The sequence below is a fragment of the Eremothecium sinecaudum genome, chromosome II (assembly GCF_001548555.1).
Source record: "Eremothecium sinecaudum strain ATCC 58844 chromosome II, complete sequence".
NCBI lineage: Eukaryota > Fungi > Ascomycota > Saccharomycetes > Saccharomycetales > Saccharomycetaceae > Eremothecium > Eremothecium sinecaudum.
The window spans coordinates 1,586,860-1,612,928 of record NC_030893.1 but is presented as its reverse complement, the minus strand read 5'-3'; the positions used below and the strand labels follow the sequence as shown (position 1 = coordinate 1,612,928).

The 26,069-nt window shown below is 41.8% G+C and overlaps 15 protein-coding genes across 15 annotated transcripts; 9 read left to right on the top strand and 6 right to left on the bottom strand.

The window, feature by feature from the left end:
- Window positions 1-94: 94 nt before the first annotated feature.
- CPR5 (peptidylprolyl isomerase family protein CPR5) lies at window positions 95-691 on the top strand (the record flags this gene model as incomplete). Its single annotated transcript, XM_018130729.1, has 1 exon — window positions 95-691. The coding sequence occupies one exon, from the start codon at window positions 95-97 to the stop codon at window positions 689-691; it is 597 nt and encodes a 198-aa protein (XP_017986218.1).
- A 295-nt stretch (window positions 692-986) lies between these two features.
- RSC3 (Rsc3p) lies at window positions 987-3,494 on the top strand (the record flags this gene model as incomplete). The annotated part of the gene is made up of 1 exon (XM_018130728.1): window positions 987-3,494. One exon carries the CDS (start codon window positions 987-989, stop codon window positions 3,492-3,494), a length of 2,508 nt encoding a protein of 835 aa, XP_017986217.1.
- Window positions 3,495-3,625: 131 nt separating this feature from the next.
- Window positions 3,626-4,411, top strand: AW171_hschr21036 (HBR319Cp; the record flags this gene model as incomplete). Its single annotated transcript, XM_018130727.1, has 1 exon — window positions 3,626-4,411. The coding sequence occupies one exon, from the start codon at window positions 3,626-3,628 to the stop codon at window positions 4,409-4,411; it is 786 nt and encodes a 261-aa protein (XP_017986216.1).
- Window positions 4,412-4,438: 27 nt separating this feature from the next.
- GPI11 (mannose-ethanolamine phosphotransferase GPI11) lies at window positions 4,439-5,092 on the bottom strand (the record flags this gene model as incomplete). Its single annotated transcript, XM_018130726.1, has 1 exon — window positions 4,439-5,092. The coding sequence occupies one exon, from the start codon at window positions 5,090-5,092 to the stop codon at window positions 4,439-4,441; it is 654 nt and encodes a 217-aa protein (XP_017986215.1).
- A 159-nt stretch (window positions 5,093-5,251) lies between these two features.
- Window positions 5,252-9,166, bottom strand: CFT1 (cleavage/polyadenylation factor CFT1; the record flags this gene model as incomplete). The annotated part of the gene is made up of 1 exon (XM_018130725.1): window positions 5,252-9,166. One exon carries the CDS (start codon window positions 9,164-9,166, stop codon window positions 5,252-5,254), a length of 3,915 nt encoding a protein of 1,304 aa, XP_017986214.1.
- Window positions 9,167-9,446: 280 nt separating this feature from the next.
- Window positions 9,447-10,706, top strand: PRO1 (glutamate 5-kinase; the record flags this gene model as incomplete). The annotated part of the gene is made up of 1 exon (XM_018130724.1): window positions 9,447-10,706. One exon carries the CDS (start codon window positions 9,447-9,449, stop codon window positions 10,704-10,706), a length of 1,260 nt encoding a protein of 419 aa, XP_017986213.1.
- A 163-nt stretch (window positions 10,707-10,869) lies between these two features.
- Window positions 10,870-11,892, bottom strand: PIH1 (Pih1p; the record flags this gene model as incomplete). The annotated part of the gene is made up of 1 exon (XM_018130723.1): window positions 10,870-11,892. One exon carries the CDS (start codon window positions 11,890-11,892, stop codon window positions 10,870-10,872), a length of 1,023 nt encoding a protein of 340 aa, XP_017986212.1.
- A 193-nt stretch (window positions 11,893-12,085) lies between these two features.
- Window positions 12,086-13,732, top strand: ERC1 (Erc1p; the record flags this gene model as incomplete). Its single annotated transcript, XM_018130722.1, has 1 exon — window positions 12,086-13,732. One exon carries the CDS (start codon window positions 12,086-12,088, stop codon window positions 13,730-13,732), a length of 1,647 nt encoding a protein of 548 aa, XP_017986211.1.
- Window positions 13,733-13,821: 89 nt separating this feature from the next.
- BFR2 (rRNA-processing protein BFR2) lies at window positions 13,822-15,423 on the bottom strand (the record flags this gene model as incomplete). Its single annotated transcript, XM_018130721.1, has 1 exon — window positions 13,822-15,423. One exon carries the CDS (start codon window positions 15,421-15,423, stop codon window positions 13,822-13,824), a length of 1,602 nt encoding a protein of 533 aa, XP_017986210.1.
- Window positions 15,424-15,870: 447 nt separating this feature from the next.
- Window positions 15,871-16,494, top strand: ATP5 (F1F0 ATP synthase subunit 5; the record flags this gene model as incomplete). Its single annotated transcript, XM_018130720.1, has 1 exon — window positions 15,871-16,494. One exon carries the CDS (start codon window positions 15,871-15,873, stop codon window positions 16,492-16,494), a length of 624 nt encoding a protein of 207 aa, XP_017986209.1.
- Window positions 16,495-16,858: 364 nt separating this feature from the next.
- SUR2 (sphingosine hydroxylase) lies at window positions 16,859-17,881 on the bottom strand (the record flags this gene model as incomplete). The annotated part of the gene is made up of 1 exon (XM_018130719.1): window positions 16,859-17,881. One exon carries the CDS (start codon window positions 17,879-17,881, stop codon window positions 16,859-16,861), a length of 1,023 nt encoding a protein of 340 aa, XP_017986208.1.
- A 485-nt stretch (window positions 17,882-18,366) lies between these two features.
- Window positions 18,367-19,053, bottom strand: MHR1 (mitochondrial 54S ribosomal protein mL67; the record flags this gene model as incomplete). Its single annotated transcript, XM_018130718.1, has 1 exon — window positions 18,367-19,053. One exon carries the CDS (start codon window positions 19,051-19,053, stop codon window positions 18,367-18,369), a length of 687 nt encoding a protein of 228 aa, XP_017986207.1.
- Window positions 19,054-19,939: 886 nt separating this feature from the next.
- HDA2 (Hda2p) lies at window positions 19,940-21,862 on the top strand (the record flags this gene model as incomplete). The annotated part of the gene is made up of 1 exon (XM_018130717.1): window positions 19,940-21,862. One exon carries the CDS (start codon window positions 19,940-19,942, stop codon window positions 21,860-21,862), a length of 1,923 nt encoding a protein of 640 aa, XP_017986206.1.
- Window positions 21,863-22,260: 398 nt separating this feature from the next.
- BRL1 (Brl1p) lies at window positions 22,261-23,565 on the top strand (the record flags this gene model as incomplete). Its single annotated transcript, XM_018130716.1, has 1 exon — window positions 22,261-23,565. One exon carries the CDS (start codon window positions 22,261-22,263, stop codon window positions 23,563-23,565), a length of 1,305 nt encoding a protein of 434 aa, XP_017986205.1.
- A 445-nt stretch (window positions 23,566-24,010) lies between these two features.
- On the top strand, window positions 24,011-25,711 carry PUT2 (1-pyrroline-5-carboxylate dehydrogenase; the record flags this gene model as incomplete). The annotated part of the gene is made up of 1 exon (XM_018130715.1): window positions 24,011-25,711. The coding sequence occupies one exon, from the start codon at window positions 24,011-24,013 to the stop codon at window positions 25,709-25,711; it is 1,701 nt and encodes a 566-aa protein (XP_017986204.1).
- Window positions 25,712-26,069: the final 358 nt, after the last annotated feature.

Below are 26,069 nucleotides of genomic sequence, written 5' to 3'. Positions count from 1 at the left end.
TTCGTTGTTTTTCCGCCACGTAAATAAAGGCTTCTCCGCTCGGTAAAATATACATCTCCCGCTTTCGCCACCCATCAAGAATCAACTCAATAAAATGAAACTACTATCCCATTTAGTCCGTACAGCGTTCCTATTTACTTCCTTTGTATTAGCTGATCCTAAAGTCACCCACAAGGTCCACTTTGACATCGTTCATGGCGAAGAAGCTTTAGGTCGGATCGTTATAGGCCTCTTTGGAGAGGTCGCCCCGCTAACCGTCCAAAACTTCTACGAACTCTCAACTAGTAACGACCCTGCTATGGGTTATGTAAACTCTACGTTCCACAGAGTTATACCTCAATTCATGATCCAGGGTGGCGACTTCACTCATGGTACTGGCGTCGGCGGCCGTTCCATCTACGGCCCTACTTTCGCAGATGAGTCTTTCGAACTCAAGCACGACAAACCAGGTAGACTCTCAATGGCCAACCGCGGCAAGGACACCAACGGCTCCCAGTTCTTCATTACCACGGTTCCAACTCCTTGGTTAGACGGCCGTCACGTGGTCTTTGGTGAGGTCATCGAGGGCATGGAAGTCGTGAGCGCCGTTGAAAAGGTCCGCACTAACGCTCGTGACGCTCCTTTTGTTCCTGTCCGCGTAGCCGAAGCAGGAGGAGAAGTCGTTAAGGAGCCGCTCTCTGACGAGTTATAGAGCGTTTACCATGGAGTATCCATTTTATATGTTTGTTTCTGGCAGTACATTAAAGCCCCAGCAGATCGACACCCGGGATTGACGCACCGCTGGTCCCCTAGATGGCCATTCAACCCTCGCCGTGCGTTTCCCTAAGTCCCCACCGTAACTAGCTATTTATCTACGTACACGTGACCTGTTGAAGAAAAAAATTGTGCTGCCCCATTTGCCAAAAGGTTATCTGGCGACGTAGACCACCCCTTCAATCAGATTCTATTGTCCTGGTATTCCAAACTCAATTCATGTTTCTGTAATAATGGTTGTGGATATTCGAGGAAGGAAGATGAAGAAGCCTCCTGCGTGTGTGCAATGTCGTAAGCGAAAGATCGGGTGTGATCGTGCGAAGCCGAGTTGCGGGAACTGTTTACGGAACGGCAAGACAGACTGTTTTTATCCGGACGTGCCAGGCATTTACGTACAGAGTAATACGTCGAGTATAAGCCAGAGTGGGTCCCAAGGCACTATTGGAATAGGGTCCCTGGAGCAGATGCGGGAATTGAATACGCGGATGCAGCTGATGAGCTCTACAGTAGCCTCGGCGACTGTGCCGTCTTCCGCCCTGCGTGCGAGTTCGATGAGCCCATCACGAGAAGCGCCGCAGTTCATTCCCCGGGTTTCAGCTGCTCCTGTTAATGTTATGGGAAACGGGGAGGAGCAGGGTGTGAATTTAGTGCGTGGACCTGCGATTTTTGATACTGCTAAGGTCCCCTATACGCAAGATGAGGTACTTGCAAAGGAGCTTGAATTTCTGCGGGACCGACTCTTGGATCTGGAGCGTGTTACTGGGCGCAATGTGTTGCAGCTGACCGTTTCTACGGCTACTCAGAATCCAGGAGCTATATCTGGAGGTCATTCAAATCTTGCGGCTGCATCTGCTACAGCAGCGGCTTCTGCAGCTCCATCGGCGGCGCGTACTTCGCCGATGTCGAAGAAAAGAAAGACAGGCGATGGCGCTGGTGGGGATGACTACGATGACGACTACGATGACGACGATGGAATAACTTTTGACGAGTTCAAATCTGTAGATCCCGCATTTCTGGATCCGTACCAGGTTCTCCGCGTTGTGGTAACGCGTTCACAGTTCTACACCCCGCAAGTGCCGCTGCCTGCGAGTGAGAACAGGTTGTTTGAAGTTGGCCATCTTGCAATGCGTGATGACTTCTTGTGCTGGTTTCACAACCGACTGTACGATGTGATGGCCAATAAATTACCAGAGCGGCTATCTCATCAACAGCATGCACACATTGGTCGCGGGTTAAACAATAACGGTAATAACGTTTCAAACAATAATAGCGGTCTTTGTTTTCCTCCAAAACAGTTGTGTACACACTGGATCACGTACTTTACCACGCATACTGATATTTCAACTCTTGTACCGATGCTACAGCCCCAGGAGCTCACCCAAACAGTCGACCAATGGTTCCCACTACGCGATGTCATGTTCAGTGTGAACGCAATGTCGGTGGATCAAATGGCGATGCTCGGCCAGATTACACTTTATTTGTTGTTCTGCTACCAATCACTTACGTCAACTGTGTTGGTACCTCTGAAGGATGAACAGCTTCATCGTTTTGAGGAGTTGCGTGATTATGTACCGCAATTGCACTCTAACCTGACGACTATTATGACAATGGTGTCGCTGACTGGCACGGCCACTTTGTCGCGGAAGTGGAAACTAAGGCTGCTGCCCTTCGTAGCCTCTTTGAAGCTATACGAGTCTATGTCAGGATGGTCAAGTGTTTCTCAGGCTGTTGACTGTGACGAAGACCTACACTGGGCTTTGGATCTAGGCATTAATCATGAAACACAAGATCAGCAGCTGATTATACTTTGGAACTTTGTAAACAGAAATTGCTGCTGGCGTAAATTGGTTCACGGAGAACTCCCTCTCGCTCTACTTTCAGGCCTTTCTAGTTCCACTCGTATTTTAGATTCGGTACTGTTGCAAGATCACGACTTTCTCCGGTCGGTAACAACGCTTCTCAAGTACCTTCACAACCGTGACGAGACGTTGAACGTGGCTCGCCTAGGCCAATTGAAGGCTGCCTGTAAAGAAACGTTACTATGCGCCTCCCATCGTTGTTTCAACACTCAACTTATGATAAGCCATGTCGCAGACACTTTGTTGAGTCGAAACGTGGAACTTTTCGTAAATGTTTATGCGCTATTGCATTACGAGTCCCTCGGCGCTGCACAGCAGTTTAACAATGTGTTCCGTGAATTTATTCAGTTTCTACAGGAAACTGCATTCTATGTCTTTTCCGGTCTTGCCAACCTGAAGTTCGCCGGCTACGAGTTTGTGTTTGCACGCCCTGCGTTCACGATACTCAAGAACATTATACTGATCCTTTTTTCATTATCTGAAAGGGCACGTATTGGAAGCTCACAGAGACCCGAATTGCACCAATTGAAGGAGACCCTAATCTCCTTCATCAGGAAGCTGTGCATGCTCCTAAGTGATTATTCCAAGAACTGTAAGAGCGAAAACCCAGTCGTCTCTGAAATTAAGACAATTGTTACCACAATACTCGAGGCAAATGCTAATTCATTTCCTACTGTTATATCAACTCCTTTAAACAACGGTTTCCTATCCCTGGATGCCGTGCAAGTGAGCAAGAACATTGCCAAACTACGTACTACGTCCGACACATTGATCAAGACTGATTTCTACGAGAAAAGAGGCCCATTTGTCCCTAAATCACCTTCAACATATGGAATAGTGGTTGAGAACTTCAGTTCAGTTTACAAGGCCTTTTTTCAATGAATTATTAATATATATCACATAGAATTTATGTATAGAGTAGTAAAATTGTTTTATTATATGTGAAAAATTGAAAGAACATGCTTATTATTCTTTTTAAATGATATCTTTAAATAATTACAGCTTAACCAACTATGATAGCAAGAAGATGGATCTCTACTACTCGCATAACTCCTGTAAACCTTTCAGCATTTACTAATCGTAAAACAGGTACTGGTTCAGGCCCATTCGTCGAATTTCCAGACTTCCATCTATCACAAGATTCCTTAATACTGCGAATGCCATCATTCAGTACTGTCTATGGGAAGCTAGACCAAATAAAAATGTTCAATGCTCCTCCAGAAACGTTACCTCCAGCTGTAGAGTTGGTAAAACTAAAGACTGGGTTTACTAGAATCTCAACAAGTGACTACCCTGTGAATTTGGTCTGCGACACCATAGTTCCAACCAATAATGTAAAGTTGCTTGAAATTGACGAGTACGAAAAGGGCTGGAGACTATATAATCCTGAAACCCACGTTATTTGTTATAGTGGAGATGTGTCATTTGCGAGTGGTCGGTTAATTGGTAGAGGTGTAGTAGCGCTTATGGGACAGGGACCCGTATTCGATTTATCATTAACTGCACAGGAGGAGATCCTACTTACCCCAGAGTCAATCCTAGGCCATGAACAATCTGTTCAACTACATCCTCAAAAACTTAATTCATTTGTAACAGTATCCGAAGTAATAAAGCAGCATGGGAACTCGTTTCTTGGCCGGTATTATGACAAGATTCTTGGGCTGCTGTCCAACGTCATCAGCAAAGAAAAGGTATTCTATAAGGTTAAAGGCCCCGGAAAGGTGCTTATTCAGACGGGTCTCCTAACTAAACCCATCTATCACTACTCCAAGGATATGCTTATCGGTTCCATGAAATGATTATCCTAGATAAGTTATGTACTCTATTTAAATTAATGTACCAAATGTATATCCAACGAATGCACCCAAGTATCCGCCTACTATCAATGGTATGGGCCAAGATTGCCATGGTCGATCCCAATCAAGAGGAATTGCTGCACAGCTGATCCAACACCCTACAGCGATGAGAATAAAATACTTCTTAAAGTAACCAACCTTAAAATCACTATTGCAAACTGAGTAAATAGCAGGGTATGCGAGGATACAGCAATGCAGGGACAACCACCAAGTTCTATCAAGCTTTTCCAGGAATGGAGCACCAAATAAAATGCATATTATGGTGCACGGGATGGTTAGTAATAGTGCTGTAACAGCAGATATGAACAAAAGTAGGATATTGATCTTGACTATTTTATTGCCATATACAGTGCATTGGTTGAATTGCATCACCAAATATGCCAATTGGCAGGGTATTAAGCACCAAGCTAACGTCTTGATATCGTAATTATCAGAATACTTTAAGAACCAATAGGTAAGTAGCGGCAGATGGAACGGTATAATGAACCAAGTGCGTCTAACGTAAACTGGTGGACCATCAGCATTGGCATGGCTATTTGAAAAGCGATTGGATCTAGAGACGCCATCATCGTCTGAGAACGAGACGAACTTTTTTCCCGCACTAGACTTCTTCTTAGCTGTCATGATACGCGTTATCGCTTTTACTATAATTGGATAGATTTTACTATTAGGCGATTTTTTTTAATGCTGAGGAATTCTTAAAAGGCTTTAGAAGAAAGTTGTAATATGTTATATTTAATGACGATAAATCTTATAGATTTATATCTATATACAATAGCTGGGCTAATTCTTGTTCAAGGACTTCAATGAGTATTCTATGTCTATCAAATCACGCCAAACTTCAAAATGAGCTTGGTGTCCAGCTTTGCTGGCCATAAATCTTCTTTTAGGAATTGATAATGTGTGAAATCTTTTCAAGACACCGAAATCAAGTAAAGGCCTTAATATGTTACCTAGATGGTAGTAGTCATTGTTTAAACGTTCCATTCGAGGGTTTAAGCCACATAGCTGAATTTCTTTATCAATAATTTGTTGTTGTACCAAATATAGTCTTCTATAAGATGCTTCGCTTATTGGAACCACTTTGAAAATGGAGCCATCCACTTGTGCACCAATACACTGAAAGGTAGGAACGCTAGGGTTACCATTGCTTTGTCTATCTTCAAATTCATTGTTTTTCTTCAGCAGTCTCATGCAGGTATTTATGGTGTAAAGGTTAAAACTTGTACAATGTACAAGCCTCTGGCCAGATAAGGAATTAGGTTCATCCGGAGCGTACTTCAATACATGCATTATCTGGTTCCTATCACTCACGAGGAAGTACACATCACCGTTGCTGACCAGAAATTCTAAAGATACAGTTTCGAATTTTGAGACACTTTTACCTAGGGTGATCATTCTGTATGGCTCAGCATCGAAACCTAGGAAGGCGAGACCCTGCATTGCATCTCCTATAATCATCAAGTTTCCAAAGTTTTTGGCGTCCGTAATGAAAACAGGCATATCTAAGAAGGCTACGGGAACGACCGAATTATCTTCCTGTATATCCCTGACCATTGCTTTTGAGCTTTGACTGATCATGAACCTGCCGCTTATTTCACAGACTGTCGTTACAGTGCCTCTTATCTCTTCCTGGAAGATTTCCTTAAACTTATAATTGGTATCTGGTTTGCCAGGTTCTGGGACAACTTCAGTAATATCATATAGATAGAAGGAGCCCGTCCCTCCAATATCTTCGTCACGCACATAGGAATTACCCATCAAAAGGTACTCTCTTTTACGCTTAGTGTTAGAGTTTAGCTGAATCATCATCGTTCTCAAGTCGTTAATTAGGGAATTTTTGCCTAGTTCTATTTTGTCAATAATATTCCAAGTTTTAGGGTTTACCAACAGGATACCCGATTGAAAACCTTTAGCGTGAGGTTTATTGGGGTCATATCCTACAATGTTTTCGTCTTCTTCACTTAGAGCCTCATAGTCTATTGTCTTGGTGTAGGAAACAACAAAAGTTTGTGTTCTCTCATGGAAAGTGACTTTATTGAATGTTCCAAATTCTTCAAGGACGTCTTCTAGATAAATCTTTGCTAGAGGCATCTTGTTACCATAATATCGGTCTTTTTCTAAATTAAGAGTCATAATACGAGCATTTTTAACATCATCCACACACATTACACTGCTCTTCCCCCAACTAGTCATTGAAACTAACGTGACATTACCGAACGGGAAAATTCGCGGTACTGAAGTGTCTTCTTTAATAATAATATAAGGAACTGTACCCGTTATAAAGATAACAGAGTAGCCATTATAGTCTTCAATGTAATGTGCCACTCGTTCCACTCCTTGCACACCCTTTGCATATGCATTGTCAGGAGCACCAGTGATTAGAAGTTCATTTTCGCATTTCACAAATTTGTCTGGAGTGCCAGCGCACTTCTTGTATTGATATATTTCACCACCGAACGTCAAAATAGTCAGGTATTCTTCTTTATTATAATGTCCCAATTTATTCAGCATTACTTGCTTTATGGAAGGGTCCGGGGTTATTTCATCTGGCATTTGGTAGGTGCTAATGAATAGCCTTTCATTAAATTGATCAACACCATTAAGTTGAAATATCCTATCATTATGATCCTTAGTAAAAAACACTATTTGGTTATCAGCCGTAACAAAAGTGAATAAGACTTGGTTTTCCATAGAATTTTCAAGCCCATGCAAGTACTTGTTGCACATGTTACTTTCAAGGATTACACCAAACGTGATAATTATTTCTTTCAATGCACCCGGTAAAGGCATTTTGACGAACTTCTTTTTATGATTTGGTTCAAGCTCGTAAATTTTAATATCACCTTTAGAGTTCGTCAATAAAAGAAAAGGATCCTTGATGCAAACATGCACAACTTCAAAATCAAAGTTCATAGTCATAAGACGTTTGAAGTTAGTATCAAACAAGTAAACACCTTTCGATGTAACTTGTACAATTTTCTTACCACCCCCAGTCACTGCTGTGCTTACTGTTGTGTCATTTTTTTTAAAGTCAAATGATTTGAATGGCCTAAAGTTTTTGTCAATGGAGTAGATATCGCTCTTAGCTTGTGAAGAATCAGTAGTGACAAGATACTTGTCCTTATCCTTGATCTTCAAATTCCACAGCTGGGTTACAGATATGAACTTAAGTGCCTGCTGTACGTGAGGAACAATTGTGTTTTCTAGAATTGTTAAATGAGAGCCGGAGCCAGTACCAGAAGTAGCAACTATGGATAATTCATCTTTGTTCGGGTTCGTTAACTTGGCCACAGTCGATTCTATTGATGCTGCCTTTCCTATCGTCAAAGAAGTAACGGCTCCAATATTCGGCAGCTTGTCCAGAGCTTCTATATCAAATGGAGACTCCATTTCTGTGCTCTTTTTTTCAATTTCTGTGCCACCATAAAGATCTTTATATTCATCATCGGCCTCAATAGTTTCTGTAAGCTTTTTATTTTCCAGTGAAGACCGCAGATTGTTCAGCTTGACGCTCATTGCATCTCCTGATTGAAAACCCATAAATAGTTGACCCGACTCTAAATTAACGTCTCCGCACATACAGGTAGGGAGATTGTTCTTCTTGAATATATCGTTGACTATCGGAATTTTCACACAACTGAAACCAGTCAACAAACGACCTTCTGACTCCATAATGACATTGTACATCCCGCAATTTTCATCCATAAGCAGCAGTATATCCCGTCCTTTAGACGTGGTATTATAATAGCATAGCGGACGGTGGAAAAATGCCTCTAAGTTCGAGCTATCACGCAACTTTGTGCTCAACGTGTTGCTGGCAAAGGAATTAACCGCCACAGCACCCTGTAGTGCACCTGTGTTATCAACATAAACCATCTCGTTCAAACCGATCAGGATCGAAGCGTTCGACAGAGGGATAATGGTATGCAGGTCATTAGGCAAGTTCTGCAGCAGCGCAATAACCGTCGATTTTTCATCCTCAAGATCCAGCGACAGCATAATATACTTCATTGTCTGCCCTGTCAGCTTTTCGTTCCCGCACCATGCGAGTGTCGGCTGGTATAAGATCGCCAAGGTGGGCTTGTTAAACCCACACAAGAACTGCACATCAATAATATTTTTTATCTCCGAGTGCAGATGCGACGCTGGCATAACTGTGCTAGATTTAGCAAGTGGCTTAGCCTCCCCGCCATTCAACTTTTGCTTTTTACTGCTATTTCCTTTAGTATCGCCGATTTCTTCCTCCTCATCACCCACATTTAACGACAACATAGCAACACAGTCATTGTTACACACCAAAAGGCACTGAAAGAGTGGATCAACCACCAGCTTAGGTTTTTTACTAACCTCAATTAAACTAAGCTCCCTAAACTTATCCTCGTAGTAGTGGAGGCTCAGCGTATCTAAGCTTTGAGTTAACGCATCAAACCTAACTATAGATAATTTACCGCTCCCAGTAAGTAAAACCAGGCATTGCAGATCTGAGTAGTTTTGAGAAATTAACTCAATGGATTCGATACGCCCTGCTAGCTTCCATTCATAGTCTAAAATTAATTTACCATGTCTATTATGATGATAAACTGAAAGGATATTAGTCCGTGTGATAATCAATTCACGACGCTTCAAAGTAGTAAAGCGACCAGTAACACAGTTATTCACTACCGTAGCATTAATCACCTCGTCATACACGTTCATTTATCCCTTGTGGCTCCTTTTGACTTTTTTATTGCTCTCTTGTAATAGGCGTTATGTTTAAATAATGAAATTCATTTTTAGTACGAGTTTCGCCTTTATTAAAAAAGGCCGCTACATGTGATGCCTTTTACAAACTTGAAGTAAAGACAGGTTAAAGACGTAATTGGTTTCAGCGGTGATTAGTTACATTCTATCGAGAAGGTCTATTTAATAAAGTTCAAACTAGCGAAAGCGCATTAATTTAGCTAACTAGGAGCAGAAATAGCAATTTTTCATCAGAATGACGAGGTCTTTTACAATTGTATTGAAATTAGGCTCTTCTTCGTTGGTGGATGAATCCTCCAGGGAGCCAAGGTTATCTACGATGTCTCTAATTGTCGAGACAGTTGTTAAGTTACGTCGAATGGGCCATAAAATTATTATTGTTTCATCAGGCGGGATTGCTATCGGGCTGCAGACTATGGGAATGATGAAAAGACCAAAGAAGCTATCTCAAGTACAGGCTGTTGCTGCAGTTGGTCAAGGGAGGTTAATTGGTCGATGGGATTCTCTATTCAGACTGTTAGGACAGCGAATTGCTCAAATCCTGATAACTCGTAATGATATAGTGGACTGGACGCAGTATAAAAATGCTCAGAATACTGTTCATGAGTTGTTGGAGATGGGGGTTGTTCCTATTGTGAATGAGAATGACACTTTGTCGGTCACGGAAATTGAGTTTGGGGATAATGACACGTTGAGCGCTATTACAGCAGCGCTCGTTGGCGCAGACTACTTATTTTTGCTAACGGACGTTGATTGCCTCTACACCGACAATCCTCGTACGAATCCTGCGGCAAAACCTATATTGGTTGTTCCAGACTTATCCCAGGGTCTCCCTGGGGTGAAGACGTCAAGTGGCTCCGGTTCAGATGTCGGGACAGGCGGCATGGCCACCAAGTTGATTGCAGCTGACTTGGCTACTAATGCGGGGATCCACACCATAATCATGAATAGCGACACTCCTTCGAATATCTACGAAATTGTGAAATTTATTCAAAACAGAGAGCAAAAGTCTGAGTCTGTAGAGAATTTGAGCCTGTTACAAGAACAGGAGTTGAAGATTCTTCAGGAACATAATGTCCCGCTACATACGAGGTTTGTTGCGAATGACAATCACCACCTTTTAAATACAAGAGAGTTTTGGATGTTACATGGGTTGGTTAGCCAGGGAGCAGTTATTATAGACAAAGGCGCCTACCGCGCCTTGACAAGGAAGAACAAGGCCGGTTTGCTTCCAGCCGGTGTAATAGGCGTTGAAGGAAGCTTCCACGAACTGGAGGCTGTAGATTTGAAGGTAGGCTCTCGAGCGCCCGATGGATCACTAGATATGAGCATTCCACTCGAGATTGTCGGGCGTGCCCGTTGTAATTATCCAAGCACAGAGTTGGATAAAATCAAAGGATTGCACAGTGACGAGATAGAAGACGTCCTAGGTTACGCTGACAGTGAGTACGTCGCCCATAGACACAACTTGGCCTTTCCGCCACATAGTAGTTAGAATACCCTGTTATATATGTTACATTTTTTTATAATTCAAGCACTTTCATAGTTTTTTTAACATTGTTCTGGCAGTTTTACAGGAACACTTAAATAACGCCTAGTGTCTGATTATGTTATGCTCAGGGACTGGCTACATATATCATTTGCCCCGCGGAGATCCGCTATATGAATATCTTTAAAAGATTGTCCCTTGTAGTAAAAAAAGAAGCAATTTCGGGTTGGCTATTATAGATGTTTGGCAACGGGATCCTCAATTCCTTCTTCTCGTAGAGGTCTGTGTTAGTATTCGAAATGACCAGGACATTGGATGTTGTATCTAATTGCAGTGAATAGTCCTTTGCCGATGAAAGCTGCGATTTTACCTCAATTTTGAGCTTGTACTTCGAACTATCCGCTGTCTTTCCCATTTTTACATCATATTCCAAAACTCCTCGACTTGGCGCTTGAACCTTAGAGCAAAAATCTGATAAACATCTCTTATTTACGCTTGATGGATCAATCTCCTCTATTAGTGGCTTCCGGCCATTGGCCGCGGTATTTGGAAAAAGCGGAGGAAGCATATCTCCATCGTCTCCACCGTCTTCAGGTGTACTTAACTTGTCTTCATTGAAAACGCTTCTTCGCAGCTCCAAAAACGCAGCAGGGCCCTCCTCACTCCGCTCCACAGCTTCCTGAATGGCCTTCTCGGCGTTCGTCTCTAGTTCCTCCTTTAACATCTCCAGTTCAGGTATAGTACCCTTACTTCTGAGCTTGGGGAAAACCACAGATTCCCGACTAATCGCAACATCCTGACGCAACTCACACGATTCCAAACACCATTCAACCACTATCTCCTTCAGCTGGAGGTCTTTATTCACCCATCCCATGCAAACACTGTTGATGCAGCAGTCCCATACATAGCACAACTGTCCCTTCTTATCCTTATCCTCTCGAACACTAGATGTAATGATTGGTATTTCCCACCTATTATTCGTGATTAGTGGATATACAATGCTAGGATTAAAAGCAATCTCAGGTTTGGGGACCTCTTTACCATGGCAGACATTAATAAATACCTTAGTTCCAACCTTTAAAATGCCGTCTTTGGAGAATTCCAACTTTGATTTAACTACAAAACCAGCTTCCGCTTTTATCTTAACAACTGAAGAAGCACTAGAATCAACCCGGCGTAATAGGAAGTCCATTATAGCATTATAAAACTTTGTTTTATGTTGGAGTGTCGTTAAACGATTGGTTAAGCTATCTCTTACAATGGGATTTTTTTTCATACTGGAAGACATAGATAGGAAAAGCTCCAAGCTTTAACCACAAAGCATTATAACTGAGGAACGAAATCGCACTTACTGAGCCTTTAAGTTGGCTATATTAGCTTGTAATATGAAGAAACAATCAAAAAGGTCTTCTAAGTCAGATCCTTTACTGGAAGACACTTGGAATAAGAATACTACAACTTATCAATCAATTGCCGAATGTGGTTATGAAAGTGATGGAAGATCAGTATCTAGTGCAGATTTAACTTCCACTAGATTTAGATTGCTTACTGCTACCAGTAGTGATGAACAACTAGATGACGATGGTACTACAACTACAAGTGACGAGGTCAGGTTTATTTTAAAGAACTCATTACCCATAACATTAACATTTTTTATGGAATATTCCATGACTATAATATCATTATTTATTATTGGGCATTTAAGGTGTGCTAGTGAGTTAGCAAGTGCATCCCTTGCGGTTATGACGTATAATATTACTGGTTTATCAGTAATAGAGGGTTTGGCATCGTCTTTAGATACCTTCTGTTCGCAGGCATATGGCGCGCAAAAATATAGTAAGGTGGGGCTATATTTCCTTCGATGCTCAGCTATGATCATTGTTGCCTCAGTATTTTTGATTGGACCCTGGTGGTACAGTAGCATTTGGTTAGGGTACTTGATTCCTGAGAAGAATCTACTTGGCCACGTGCAGCAGTATCTAAGGATTATGACAGCTGGTATTCCTGGTATTGTTCTATTCGAGACGGGAAAGCGGTACTTGCAAGCACAGGGCCATTTTAAACCAAGTACGTATGTTTTGGTGATTGTTGTGCCAGTAAACATTCTGCTAGTGACTCTGTTTACGAAATGGTTTGGATTTGTCGGGGCACCAGTTGGTATAGTCATTTCCCAATGGTTAATGGCCCTGCTTCTCCTGACATATGCCCTTTATTTTATACCTCAGACTTCTCAGTGCTGGTATCCATTCACCGATAGTTGGTTTCACTTCAAACGTGTATTTTCAAATTGGAGGCCGATGTGCAGATTGGCGTTCCCAGGGCTAATGATGATTGAAGCCGAATATCTATCTTTTGAGGTGTTGACTATAATGTCTACGTATTTTGGTGTTAAGGCTATTGCCGCTCAGACTGTTATTGCGAATATAGGATCTTTGGTATACCAGATTCCATTTGCGATGGGCTGCGTAGTGTCAACCAGAATTGCGAACCACATTGGAATGAGCCTGCCCCGGAATGCAAAGACTGCGGTTAAGGCGACATATTATGTGAGTTGTCTGGTTGGTGTTGGGAATCTGTTGTTAATTGCGCTGTTCAATAAACCTCTTGCAAGAATGTTTACGAAAGACGAAGAGGTTATTGAGCTGGCCCACAGCGTTTCTTATATTCTTGCATTAAATCAATTGTATGATGCTTTTACTACATTTGGAACTGCTATATTGCGAGGGCAGGGTAGACAACGACTTGGAGGGGTGTGGAACATTATCGCTTATTACTTTTTCGCAATACCATTAAGTGGATGGCTTGCATTTGGACCATTACATATGGAACTTATCGGACTTTGGTTAGGTTGTGGTGCGGGCATACTATTATTATCAGTGGTTTTTTCGTGGTATATCTACAGCAGTTCTTGGGATAATATTGTGCGTGACTTCTTGCAAAGAGAGGCTGAGGACCTTGAAATAGATATAGAAAGTATGGCAAGCGCAAGTACCAGTGCCAGTGTCTTCAGTCAATCCGAAAACGAGATTTAGAATAGACTACAATTACACGGACTTTCCTAGATGTTACATCAAGTTAAAATGTTTCTTATGCAAGTGTATATATAATTAATTTAAGTGGCTCAACCGAATATTTGAATGTCGTCATTCCTGATGGTTTCAGATTCTTCATCTCCACTTTGTTGTTCGGAGACATTTTCATCGAAGTTTATCCTTTGACCCAATAAACCTGCGAAGAACTCATCGATTTGTTCATCTGACCATTTGTAGCCACCATTTACAGGGGCCTCATAGTTAGTAATGGACTCCTGAATGGCAAAGTTCAATTTACGTCCTTTAGAAGCCTTGGTATCCACATTTTTCTTCAGCTTATCCTGGGAGCGTGAAGTTATTGCAATATGAGGACCGCTACCCTGTTGGGCATTAGCAATCTTCTTGTCGACCAAGTCGTTTAGTAGCACACGGTAGAAATCTTCATCATCAAAGATATATGGAAGCTCCGAAGTGTCGAATACAGAGTTTTCTTTTCTCCTTGGATCATAATTCTTCGGGATATCAAGGTCATTTTCGTCTTCTGCATCAGATCCAGCTTCATCGACAGGACCCATATGAGTTAACTTACCTGCTTCGAAGTCCTTTTCAAAGCCCAAAGGAGTAATCTGTCTTCTATTCATTCTGGTACGTTTCAGTAACCTAGGAAGATCAGCTAATTGGTTTTCGACCTGAACATCTGCAGGCTGGTTAACAGCTTTAAACTTCGACGAATTCAATGCTGCTTTGCCTGAGGTTGATGCAATTTTGACCGACCATCTATTTAAAATAGCTGATCTATAAGTTTTCAGCTGCGAATCAAGGTTTTCGGACTCCTTGCAGTATTGGTCTAAGGTTCTCTTCTTTGAAGAATCGTATTTATACTCTGGCTGATTAATTTGGTCTTTATTTTGGAACTCCGCACGTAACGCAATACACTGATTCATAACTTTCTTCAGCAGCTTCTGACTCTCTGCTAACAACGCAGTGTTTTCTTCATCCAGCTGGGATTTCCAGGTTTCCTTAGACAATGGCAACTGGTTGGCTGCGTTCAATGCCTTCTGCAATTTGATTCTGGTATCGATAATATTATCGAAAAATTTAGACTGGCCCAAAACTGCGTAAGCTTTCAACGCATCACGCTGTATTGATTCAGAAAGCTTGTTCATCGCCTGGTTAACCTCCTTCTGAACAAGTTGCGCCATTTTCTCTCTTTTCACCTTCGTTCCCTCATCATCCTCGACAAATTCACCTTCTTCGCTTTGATCTTCACTCTGGGCATCTTCATCTTCTTGACTTTGTTCACTTGCACTTTCTACTTCATCACTATCACTGGGCATACTGACTGCATCACTGCCATCCGAATTCTCTTCTTCATCCTGCTCTTCTTCATCTTGCTCTTCTTCCTCCTCGTCTTCGTCCTCACTATCATAAAGAGCTTTTCTGACACCCTTAACACCGTTATATTTCTCGTTCTTTAATGCCACAGGTTCTTGCTGCTGCCGTAATTTTGAACGACCTACAGCTACATAATGCTCCTTCTCTAATCCACTATCTTCGCCATCTGAACTCTCGGCGTTCGAATCATCATGCTCATTATGTTCAAAAACTGCCTCATCATCTTCAATATCATAGTCTTTGGCGCCAGATTTGGCGACCATTTCAGCAATTTTATCAGCCAATGACTTCCCCATTACGATATACCAGATTAATGACAATCACCTACGTTAGCCAACTGTTTCCTGTACTATTCCTTGTTAATACCTCATCTCATCGTTTAACACAGTTTTCAGCTTCAAATTTTTATAAATTTCTTTTTATGAAAATTCACGTGAGAATCACATGATTACTAGCAGCATAAAGACATCTCATATTAGCTCACTAGATCTACTATGGCTATTAAAAGCCTTGGCACTTTGCTGGGTCTTTGTTACAGCTGGATTGCACCAAATATGCAAAAGTACTATTCTGTGAGTCACATGACCTTTGTCCAATAATGTTCGAGAATTAGTTTATACGTCTAATAGCCAACGCCTAAAAGTTTTTCGATAGACTGTAGGCTGAAAACCCGGGAATACTTAGACAAAAAAGGAGTTATAACTGACTACAGTAAACCCTTACCTGTGTTTTGGAGACGCGAGATGTCCAGCAGAATCTTTTTCCGTTCGTTAGCATCGTCTGCAAAGGCTGGTGTTAAGCCTCCTGTGCAATTGTTTGGTTTAGAAGGTACTTATGCTACTGCATTGTTTACCGCAGCTTCAAAATCCACATCCATTGAATCGGCTGCTAAGTCTTTGGAATCATTAAACTCCACTATTGCAACGGATTCTAAGTTAGTCGGCATTTTGTCTAACCCAGCTTTGTCGTCCGCCGACAGATCCATCGTTGTCAACACATTGGTCTCCTCTACCCCTTCTATGGACAAATCTGTGCAAAACTTGATCAAGGTTTTGGCTGAAAATAATAGATTAAACCTTTTGAGCAGCGTGTACGCTCAATTTGCTAAGTTGAACGATGCCTACAATGGTATTGTTCAAGCTACTGTTACCACCGCACAACCTTTGGAAAGTAAGTTATTCAAAAGGGTGGAGAAGGCTTTATCTCAGTCCTCTCTAGTTGGATCTGGAAAGAAGCTAAGGCTAGAGAACGTTGTTCAACCAGATATCCAAGGTGGGTTAATAGTTGAAATTGCCGACAAAACCGTCGACTTGAGCATTGCCTCCAAGGTTAACAAATTGAACAAGCTCTTGAGGGAATCCATTTAGATTGACATAATGTTAGAACGTTGGGAAGCCACGTTTATGACACACCCCAGTGGCGGTTAATTTTCCCTATTATCGGTTACAAGTGCCAAGCGCACGTTAGTTGATCCGAACGGCGTTCGAGGAAGAACTTTACGTCAGGTATACAACATGTACTACAGCCACTCTTACATAAAATATATTCATCTAACGAAATTGTATTTCCAGAAAGCATTGATATATAGGTTGCATGTGTATCTAAAGGTTTGACATTAACTATTATACGTATACAATCAAGGCTCTTTCACGTATCAAGGGAACCGCTTATACACGGCCAAGATAATGGATCTTAAAAACAGAACGTTTCTAAAACAGTAAAGGTTTACATTTATTGTGCTTTCTTTGTAAACATATGGAGCTTGGCCTTTCTCTCCTCCGCCCTTTCGGCTAGGAATTGCTTGTATTTATCAATAGTGACTCTCCGCTGTTTCTCTTCGTACTCTTTGAATGCTGGGAACTTCGTATTACAGATAGAGTCCCATATGGTAAAGAATGGCTGCGAGAAATTAGTCTTGATTCCAAAAGTCTGATGATGAATATCATGATAAACTGCATTGTTGGGAAAGATCCACTGGAAGGGATCCCATGGCAAGGCGTAGCCACAGTGATCGTCAACAGTCTTCATTGTTGCAAATGTAAATAGCACCAGTTGCTCCCTGTGTGACAATCCGGTTACAATAGCAGCAACCCCCGATCCTAACGTATCGAGCATGAAACCCTCTCCTGGACTATTGTATAGTGCTCCATACGCATACGGTACATTCAAACGATGGTGATGTGCGTGGAATTTACGATATAACGTCTTGTTCATGTGCATTAGGTAATGTAGCCAGTACTGCCACGAATCAATAATAAAAAACGCAACAAATAACTTCACTCCGGATAAACCGTACTGATAAATAACATATACCACTGAGTTAGGCATCCATGCTGGCATAGCCTTTCTCCAAGTCCATAGAACATTCTGCTCGAATCCCGTGGTTGGTTCGGGCTCGAAGTAAAGAAAGGCCAATCCACTTAATGTCTGTATCAAATGCTGCAATAGAACCTGAACTAGAACATCAATTCTGCCTGCCTTATTCCGCCCAGCTACCTCTTCACTTGGATGTATTCTGTATTTTTCAGCCAATCTGAATACGTCGATAATATGGAACATAGCCGAGTATAACCAATACGCAGCAACAGGAGCAAAAAGAGCCAAGTATGCATCTGGAATACCTTCCAATAATGATGGTCTGGGCTTCAAAGCCACAGTTGGTGCTATAGGGGAGTTCATAAAGTTTAAATCAACTTTTAGACTGTGGGGGAATAAATATCGCCAGTCTACCTGGTACAAGGTATCGTTCTTCATATTGAATATAGGGGTTTAAATGATATGTGAAATTAATACGATTATGAGTAGTATGTGATTCTTGCTAAAGTGTATTTCTGTTTGTTACTATTGGTTTACTTCGCACATCCTAAGATATAGCTACGATGCTGTATAGAATCAATGTAATATTTAATATATATCTGTAGCTATTCTGCATATGTTTAGCTAAGCAGGAAAAAGGAACGAAACTTTTTATATTGAAGTCCCACCTTCCGAAATATGGGAGACATAATATTTACAAAAATTGATTAGGTCTGAGAGCAGCAGAGGTTCCCAAATATCTCGTATAGGAATTACCTAAACTTCACTTTAACAGATCTCTCGTTATTGTTACCTGAGGCGTGTTTTTGTTTGTTTTGACTATTATTTGATGAAAATCACCGTAGACGTTATTGGGTAGATACGGCTATGGATATAATAAAGTCCGAAATGATTATTTTTACATGAACTATGCTATTAATCAGCTATTTAGTGTCTGAGAGAGTTTCCTGAGGCTTTTCCTGGGCGTTTTCCTGGGTATTTTCCTGGGTATTTTCCTGGGCCTGGAAAGCAAGCTTAGCGCGTTCACCAAGTTGTTTTAGGATGGCACTTTCTTCTCTAGCAAAATTTCCCTTACGGGTCATAAATTCATGCTTGAGACCGGGCAAAACAGGTTTCCAGTACTTCTCGTAGTCTCCCATACGCCAAGGATCTTCCCAATGGACAGTAGTCGCAAAATCTGCAACTTTGGAAAGCGCCTCTATTAGATCGGCAACAGCTTCTTGCGTATAAGTGGGTCTAAATTGCGCAGAATACCAGATATGACCCCACTCGTTCCTCTTTCTCATCGCCTCCGCCTCGGATCTCTTGGGAACTTCCCGCAAATACCTAAGTCTGCAGAGATTTTGATATAGTTTTACGCTGTCTTCGTAGGTTTTCAGGTCTACAACAGCCATGCAACGCCAGATATCAGGCCTGGTCGAGGGTTTCTTGTTCTCCCAGTTTGGTCTGTAGAAATTCACATCAATTTGCCTCTGTGAGAAGTGCGGTAACTGCGAATACACTACCTGACCTGATTCCAGGTTACGGAATAGGAACACTTGCGGAGCAAATCCAGACTTTTGCAGCCATTTGGCGGTTCTAAACCTCGAAGTAGATACAGTTTTGCTCATTTATCGAACAGCCCGGGCGTCTCACACACAGTTTAATTGCGATTTACACACCGTGCTCGTCTCTTTAACACAGCGTAAAGCCAAAAGTCCTACAGCTGGAAAATTTTTAACACATACTTCGTACACAGTGATGTTTGATATTTGAAACGGCTTGTTTAAGCGCGTACGTAAGAAAGGGGCAGTTAGAGGGCGATCTTGGCGCTGCCCTGCGCATCTGCCGGCACCGGGACTTCCGAACTTTAAAACTAGCAAAAACGCAGTAGTGGTATGGACCAACTTACTCCCCTGTCGCCGTACTGCCCCGCTTGTTTTCTCACCGTAACATACTGCTCAAAGCCCAATGACATCATACCATATCCATGTCGTAATGGCTTATCTTATACAGAACTAGATTAGCTACACAGCAGTAAAACACCTACACTAAAAATAACAGTAGATTGAAACCGCTGGAAACAGCTAAAGCACCGTGCAACAAAATCTCACTCTCAGAAAGACTCCGAGCTCCGATACCAGTATACGTACGCAGCACTGTTACCGCTGCACAAGCGTATAGAAAAGCCCCATATACAGCGTCGTGTAAAGGACCGTATACAACGCTAAATACCTTCTGCCTACGTACTACTACCACACTACCACCGCCTCCCAGCCTACGTTGAAACCCAATTAAACGTCGATATAATGGACGTACTTAGTGATGATCTAGAAAGATAGCAAGAAGACTTCTTGATTTACTGGATGTTGCCTTGTATTATAATTCATTCTATATACATATTATCGATTACAATTTTATAACATAATTTTATATAATATCCTGCCTGATATTAAAACTCATATACGCATAAATAATTAATATAAATAAGTAACGCGTACTTGAAAGCAAAGACCAATGACTTTAAGGACGCTAAATTCAAATGTGTACTACATTCCTGTAGGGCTGACGGAATTACAAAAGGACTTAATAGAAATCCTTTTATGCCTTCATGCAAAAAGTTTTATTAGGCAGTTTTCTTCCAGTCCAGATGATACTTTGTTGAGGTTAGGCGGTGATGTTGCTGGTAGCAAGGTTAAAAATGAGAAAAGCGAGTTAAATCTGACTATGACTCCATTGACGCCCGAGCAAATGAACCACCTTTTGATTCAGAATATAAAGGCTGTTACAAATCACCCGTTTTTATTGGTTGATCATTATATGCCTAGACAGTTCCTTCTTATGGAACCGGGTGAGAGTCTTATTTCGACTAGCAAGAAGTTTCAGGTGTTGAATCAGTTAATTGAACTAATAATCAGAGCGCCTAATAAGACGAAGCCTGTACAAATTGCATTAGTGTCGCACTCGGTGAAGCAGCTGGATCTTATAGAGGGCTCTCTTTTGGGGAAGCTTGTGAAACTGAAGCGGCTCTCGGGAACGAGCTTGTTCAACGAAAGACATACATACCCTCGGAAAGGCAATTCTCCCTCAGATACGAACGGCAGTTCGCCGAACGCTCCCGTTCTAAGAGACAGCCCAGTGAACAATGTTGAGGGCAAGAACGGTGCTTCCAGTTCGGCAAATGCGGGAGGCTGGAAGGATGATTACAACTACCACCAGAGTAGAAGGCATATGATGGCAGGAAATAAAAGAAGGGCGGATGGCGATCCTGATGAGAGGGACTGGTTATTTTTGGCAACCACAACTCACTTGAACAACTGCGAGGACTTATTTAATAATTATGATATCGATATTATCATCATTTTGGACCCGCTCTTTAACGAATCGATACCAGCGGTCCAAAAGGTCATCGATGAGAAGAAACCGGTATTGGTGAAGATCCTGGTGCAACACTCGCCAGATCATTACATGCTAGCGAAAGGCGCGCAGCACAGTTGCGAAGAGGCGTATATCCATGATGCTCTGGTTTATTTTATGAAACATAGGAATAAAACTGACGATACGGGTGCAAACGACAGCATTCTTCTGGATGTAGTCGCCGCATTATTAGAGCCTGAAACTTCCTTTGCTAAGCGTCCTGCGGAGTTAAAATTATCAAGCGATAACCCAGTAGATATTGTAGAATTGCTCACAAAAAGAGCCGGGCTAATGACTCTGCATCACACTCCATACACACTATCGATTTGCCACGAGGAGTTCGATACAAAAACCTACCAAGCAAAGTTGAAGGAACTAATACTGGCGAGATTGCACGCCTGCCAAGCTGAATATGAGCATAGACAGGCGATTATAGAAGATAAGCGCATGAGCGAGACATGCAGGTTGAATCACCTAGATTCGATAAACGCAGAAGCAGCCGAGATGTATAAGGCACTGAAAGAAGGAGAAAAGAATGTCAATGATTCCACAAAACGGGCAGAGAGAGCAAAGGACGAACTTGACAGGTTGGATCAAAAACACGCTTTACTCGTAGATCGTAAGCGCCATCTGCGTGAACTCTTAGAAACAGAAGATATCGAGGCCAAATTAGAGGCTAGTAAGTCAGAACTCAAAGAGCTCTTAGATAAAATTGCCCCTCTCGCAGAAGAGAATAGGATAAAGAACGAGAAGAATGACGAGTTACGACTCGAGTATCAAAACGTGTCCTCAAGTGCCGCAGCCCACTCGCTCGCAACCAAAGCCCTAAAAGAAAAAAAGGAGGCTCTAACAAAAGAGCTCAATGGCATAGCTACTAAATGGATGGCTATATCGGCTAGAGAAGAGAAAGAGAGATTACAAGATGAATTGCATCAACTAGCTCAGCAACATTTATTCCAAGAGAGTTACATCCAAAGTATGAAGAAAAAGATTGTAACAAGGCATGGTACAACGAAGCACTAGGTGTAATATAGGATATTGGAAGTTTTAGGTTTCAAGTCAACTTATTTAGCAATTGTAATAATAATTTTAAGCAATATTTTGCGAAATATTATTTGATTTAGGGTCAGGTTTATAGTTAGTTACACTAAAAACGCCTAACGTAGAAATAGTAAAGATAGCTGAGATTCCTTACGGAAGCCCTAAGGAAAGCCTCATAGCAACTAGGTTAATACCGGTGTACTGAAATAGCCTCACTTTATATATAATAGCAATGAAGTTCGGTTGCTTCGTGTAGCACGACGGTTTTGCAGAGAGCCCCAAAGTACCATTATAAGTAAAAACCACTAGAACAATGATTGCTCTACGCTACTATGGTTAGACGGGGCAAGTTCATAATAATAGCTGATAAAAGCTGAAGAATGATGGAGGAATTCTGGCAGCTGTCGATAGAGGGAGCAGGTGGTGATGAACCTGAAAATAATTTCAACGAAGATACTATAACCAATATAGATTTGGCCGCCATTTCAAAATTAACTATAAGCGATTCAACGACGATGACATCTGCTTCTCATAGCTATGTTGATAAGTTACCTGAAGATATGCGGAATAAGATTATGCCTCATTTTCCAACATGTCCATCTCCGTTGCGGTACTCTGTGACAGCTGTTAATGTTGGAGATGAAATGGATATAGATTCGGACAGTTCGAACGCAGATGATAGTGAGAAGAACGACAGTCAACTAGATGAAATAGAAGAAATAGTACCTGATGATGAACCTGATGTCCAGGTCGAGGACGTGGATTTGGGTGCAAATAGTCGATCAATGATTAAGGCTTTATTTTCACCTACTAAGCTGGGTGTTGCTGCAGCAACTAGAGAAATGGACAAGAGTAGGGAAATCAAGAATGCCGTTGAGGATAACTCCAGTAAGGTTATAACTTTTTTACCCTCATTATCATCTAGTGCTGACCTCAGAATATCTGCAACTGACAAAGCGCTTGGCCAAGAAGGCGATTATGAAGTGCTTAAGAATCGCTTCAATGATAGACCAGTACAAGTCCAGGTTAACAACCATCACTACTATTACTCGCAACCACCAGATCTGGACCCTAGCTATGCTTTAGGGGCAGCAGCGAACAAATACAATCTACCAATGCCCTGGTCGCCGAAAGCAAATCCGGTGTCTAAACACTCATATGCATTAACAACGTATCTGCAACTGGTTCTAAATACCTCAGCAGTCGTTTTACTAACTTCTATTATCCTTTCTTTGTTCAAAGCATTCAAAACCGATATACAATCATCTTGGTCATATGCAGAGGGCGAACTAGCATTCGAATCTAGGCATTGTCGACAGCAGTACGAAACAAATCTTTGTCATCCATCTAGCCGGGTGCCAGCATTGGAGCAAAAGTGTATGGAGTGGGAAAAATGCATGCTTCGAAACAACGATGTCTACTTCAGAACTCGCTCCACTCTTAGTGCTCGCTTGATAGGAGACGTCATAAATTCATTGATAGAGCCATTGGGGTGGAAAGCACTAGCTGCTATATTTTTCGGTCTACTAATGTGGTTTTTTAGTTCTAACTTCATACTAGGTTTTGCAAGAGCCAGAAGCTATTATGGCTCCCCTAACCCTACTACACAAGTACAACCAGAAATACTTCGGCTGGAAGAAAACTGCTCAAACGAAAAAGAGTCAAATTCAACTAATTCGAGCTGAGTCGCGGTCTACTAAATGGTTTGGTAAATCCAAGTAGGAATGTAAGCTTGTGAATAGACCGTTCGGACAGTTGGCCCCACTAACTCGAACCATCGGGATTCTAACTCCGAAATCAACGAAATGGTTAAATTCTGATAAGGTAAACCACACCCAACATAGGTGGCGGAGAAATTACAGATGGAGACAGGGAATTAAATCGGTTATAAAAGAGTATATATATTATTCATTAAAAACACTTTTTAGTACTTATAATTGCGATTTTATAATTGTGAATTCTCGTTGCTAAGACGTTAAAATTTCAAAACAGACTACATACCCGAAGCAATCTTTGAAAATATAAATCGCTCAGGGAAAAAACGATTGCTTCTTCTCGCCTAATTATTTGTTCTCTGTTTATGCTTTTTGTATTGAACTGCTAAGTGTTTGGTATATTGAAAAGAACATCATGCTACGTCTAAGTAAGAGGTTCGTGGCCCAGCTCTCTCACGTGAAGCCTCCTCCGCACATTACCAATGAGGCTGTCAAGCCCTTTGGGAAGAAGGACACTTTGGATTGGGATCTTTTGCGTGCGTCGATCTCGAAATTTAGTAATTTGACTCTGGACGTCCCCTTGGTGATTAACGGAAAGCGACTCCATAATAGTGATGGGCACTCGGCGTTTCAGCAATTGAACCCAGCCATGCATAGTCAAGTCCTGGCTAATGTTGCACAGGCAACTCCAGAACAGATTCAGTCTGCCATCAAGGCAGCTAAGAATGCGAAGGCGAAGTGGTATAGGATGCCGTTTTATGATAGGGCTGCCATATTTTTGAGGGCTGCAGACCTAATTACTACGAAATATCGGTATGACATGCTAGCTGCTACGATGTTAGGACAAGGTAAAAACGTGTACCAAGCTGAAATTGACTGTATCACCGAATTGGCGGATTTCTTCCGTTTCAATGTGAAGTATGCCCAGGAATTGTACCATCAACAGCCAATTGAGTCAGCTAGCGGTGCCTGGAACAGGGCTGAGTATCGACCATTGGAAGGTTTTGTTTACGCTGTATCTCCTTTCAATTTCACTGCCATTTCTGCAAACCTAGTGGGAGCTCCTGCGTTGATGGGTAACACCGTTGTCTGGAAGCCTTCCCAGAGCGCTGCTTTGTCCAATTATCTGATTATGAATGTACTAGAAGAGGCTGGCTTGCCCGCCGGTGTCATTAACTTTGTTCCGGGCAATCCTGTGGAAGTTACCGACATGGTATTGAAGGATGAGTACTTCTCTGCCCTCCACTTCACTGGATCAACCACTGTGTTCAAGCAACTGTACTCCAAGATTCAACAGGGTGTTGCTAATGATATCTACAGAGATTACCCAAGAATTGTAGGTGAGACAGGGGGTAAGAATTTCCACTTGATCCACTCTAGTGCAAATCTCACACATGCCGTTATGAGCACTATAAGAGGAGCCTTCGAGTACCAAGGTCAGAAGTGTTCTGCCACTTCAAGGTTGTACATCCCTAAGTCAGTGTCCGATAGGTTCATTGAGGAACTAGTAGCAACCGCTTCCACAATCATGCCTGTCAACACATCAAAGTCCAACATCAATGGCGGAGATTTACATGGATTCATGGGCCCTGTCATTCACAAACAAAGCTACGATAAGTTAGTCTCCGTAATCGAGGAGGCCAAGACTGACCCTGCATTGGAAATCTTGTCTGGCGGTGACTACAGTGATAGCAATGGATACTACATCTCCCCAACTATCATCAGGACTACGGACCCCGTTCACAAGTTCATGTCTACCGAATTTTTTGGCCCTATCCTAACTGTTTACGAGTACGCTGATCATCAATACAAAAATATTTGCGAGCTCATTGATTCCACTGCCAAGTACGGCCTCACCGGTTCCATTTTTGCTCGCGACAGAGAAGCAATTAACATCGCAGACGACCTACTGAAGTTTAGTGCAGGAAACTTCTATATCAATGATAAGTGCACGGGCGCTGTCGTCGGCCAGCAATGGTTCGGTGGTGCTAGAATGAGCGGCACTAATGATAAGGCTGGTTCCGGTAACATCTTAAATAGATTTGTCAGCGTAAGAGCTGTCAAAGAAAATTTCTATGAGTTAACAGGCTATAAGTACCCATCCAACTACTCATAGTAACTCAACGTTACTACTTTAAGGACTGTTAACGAGCTAATGTTGAAATCAGTTTATTATTCTGCATATATAACGTAGACAGAAAATTAGCATAGACTCTAGTTACAAGTAAGTAAACTGTATCGTTCAAGCTACGAACTATTATCGATATTAAACGCTTATGTTACTGAACGGGTTGTTGGGCTTTTACTTTATTTGGTTGAAGTTCCGTGCCCCTGTTTTCTACTTCAACTATAATATTCGTTCCTTTTAGACAACCACAACGCACATTCCATATTACTAAATACAAACACCGAGCCAATCAAATTACTTATAAGGGACATAAACTGTCATTAAATAAATTACGGTATACTTGCAG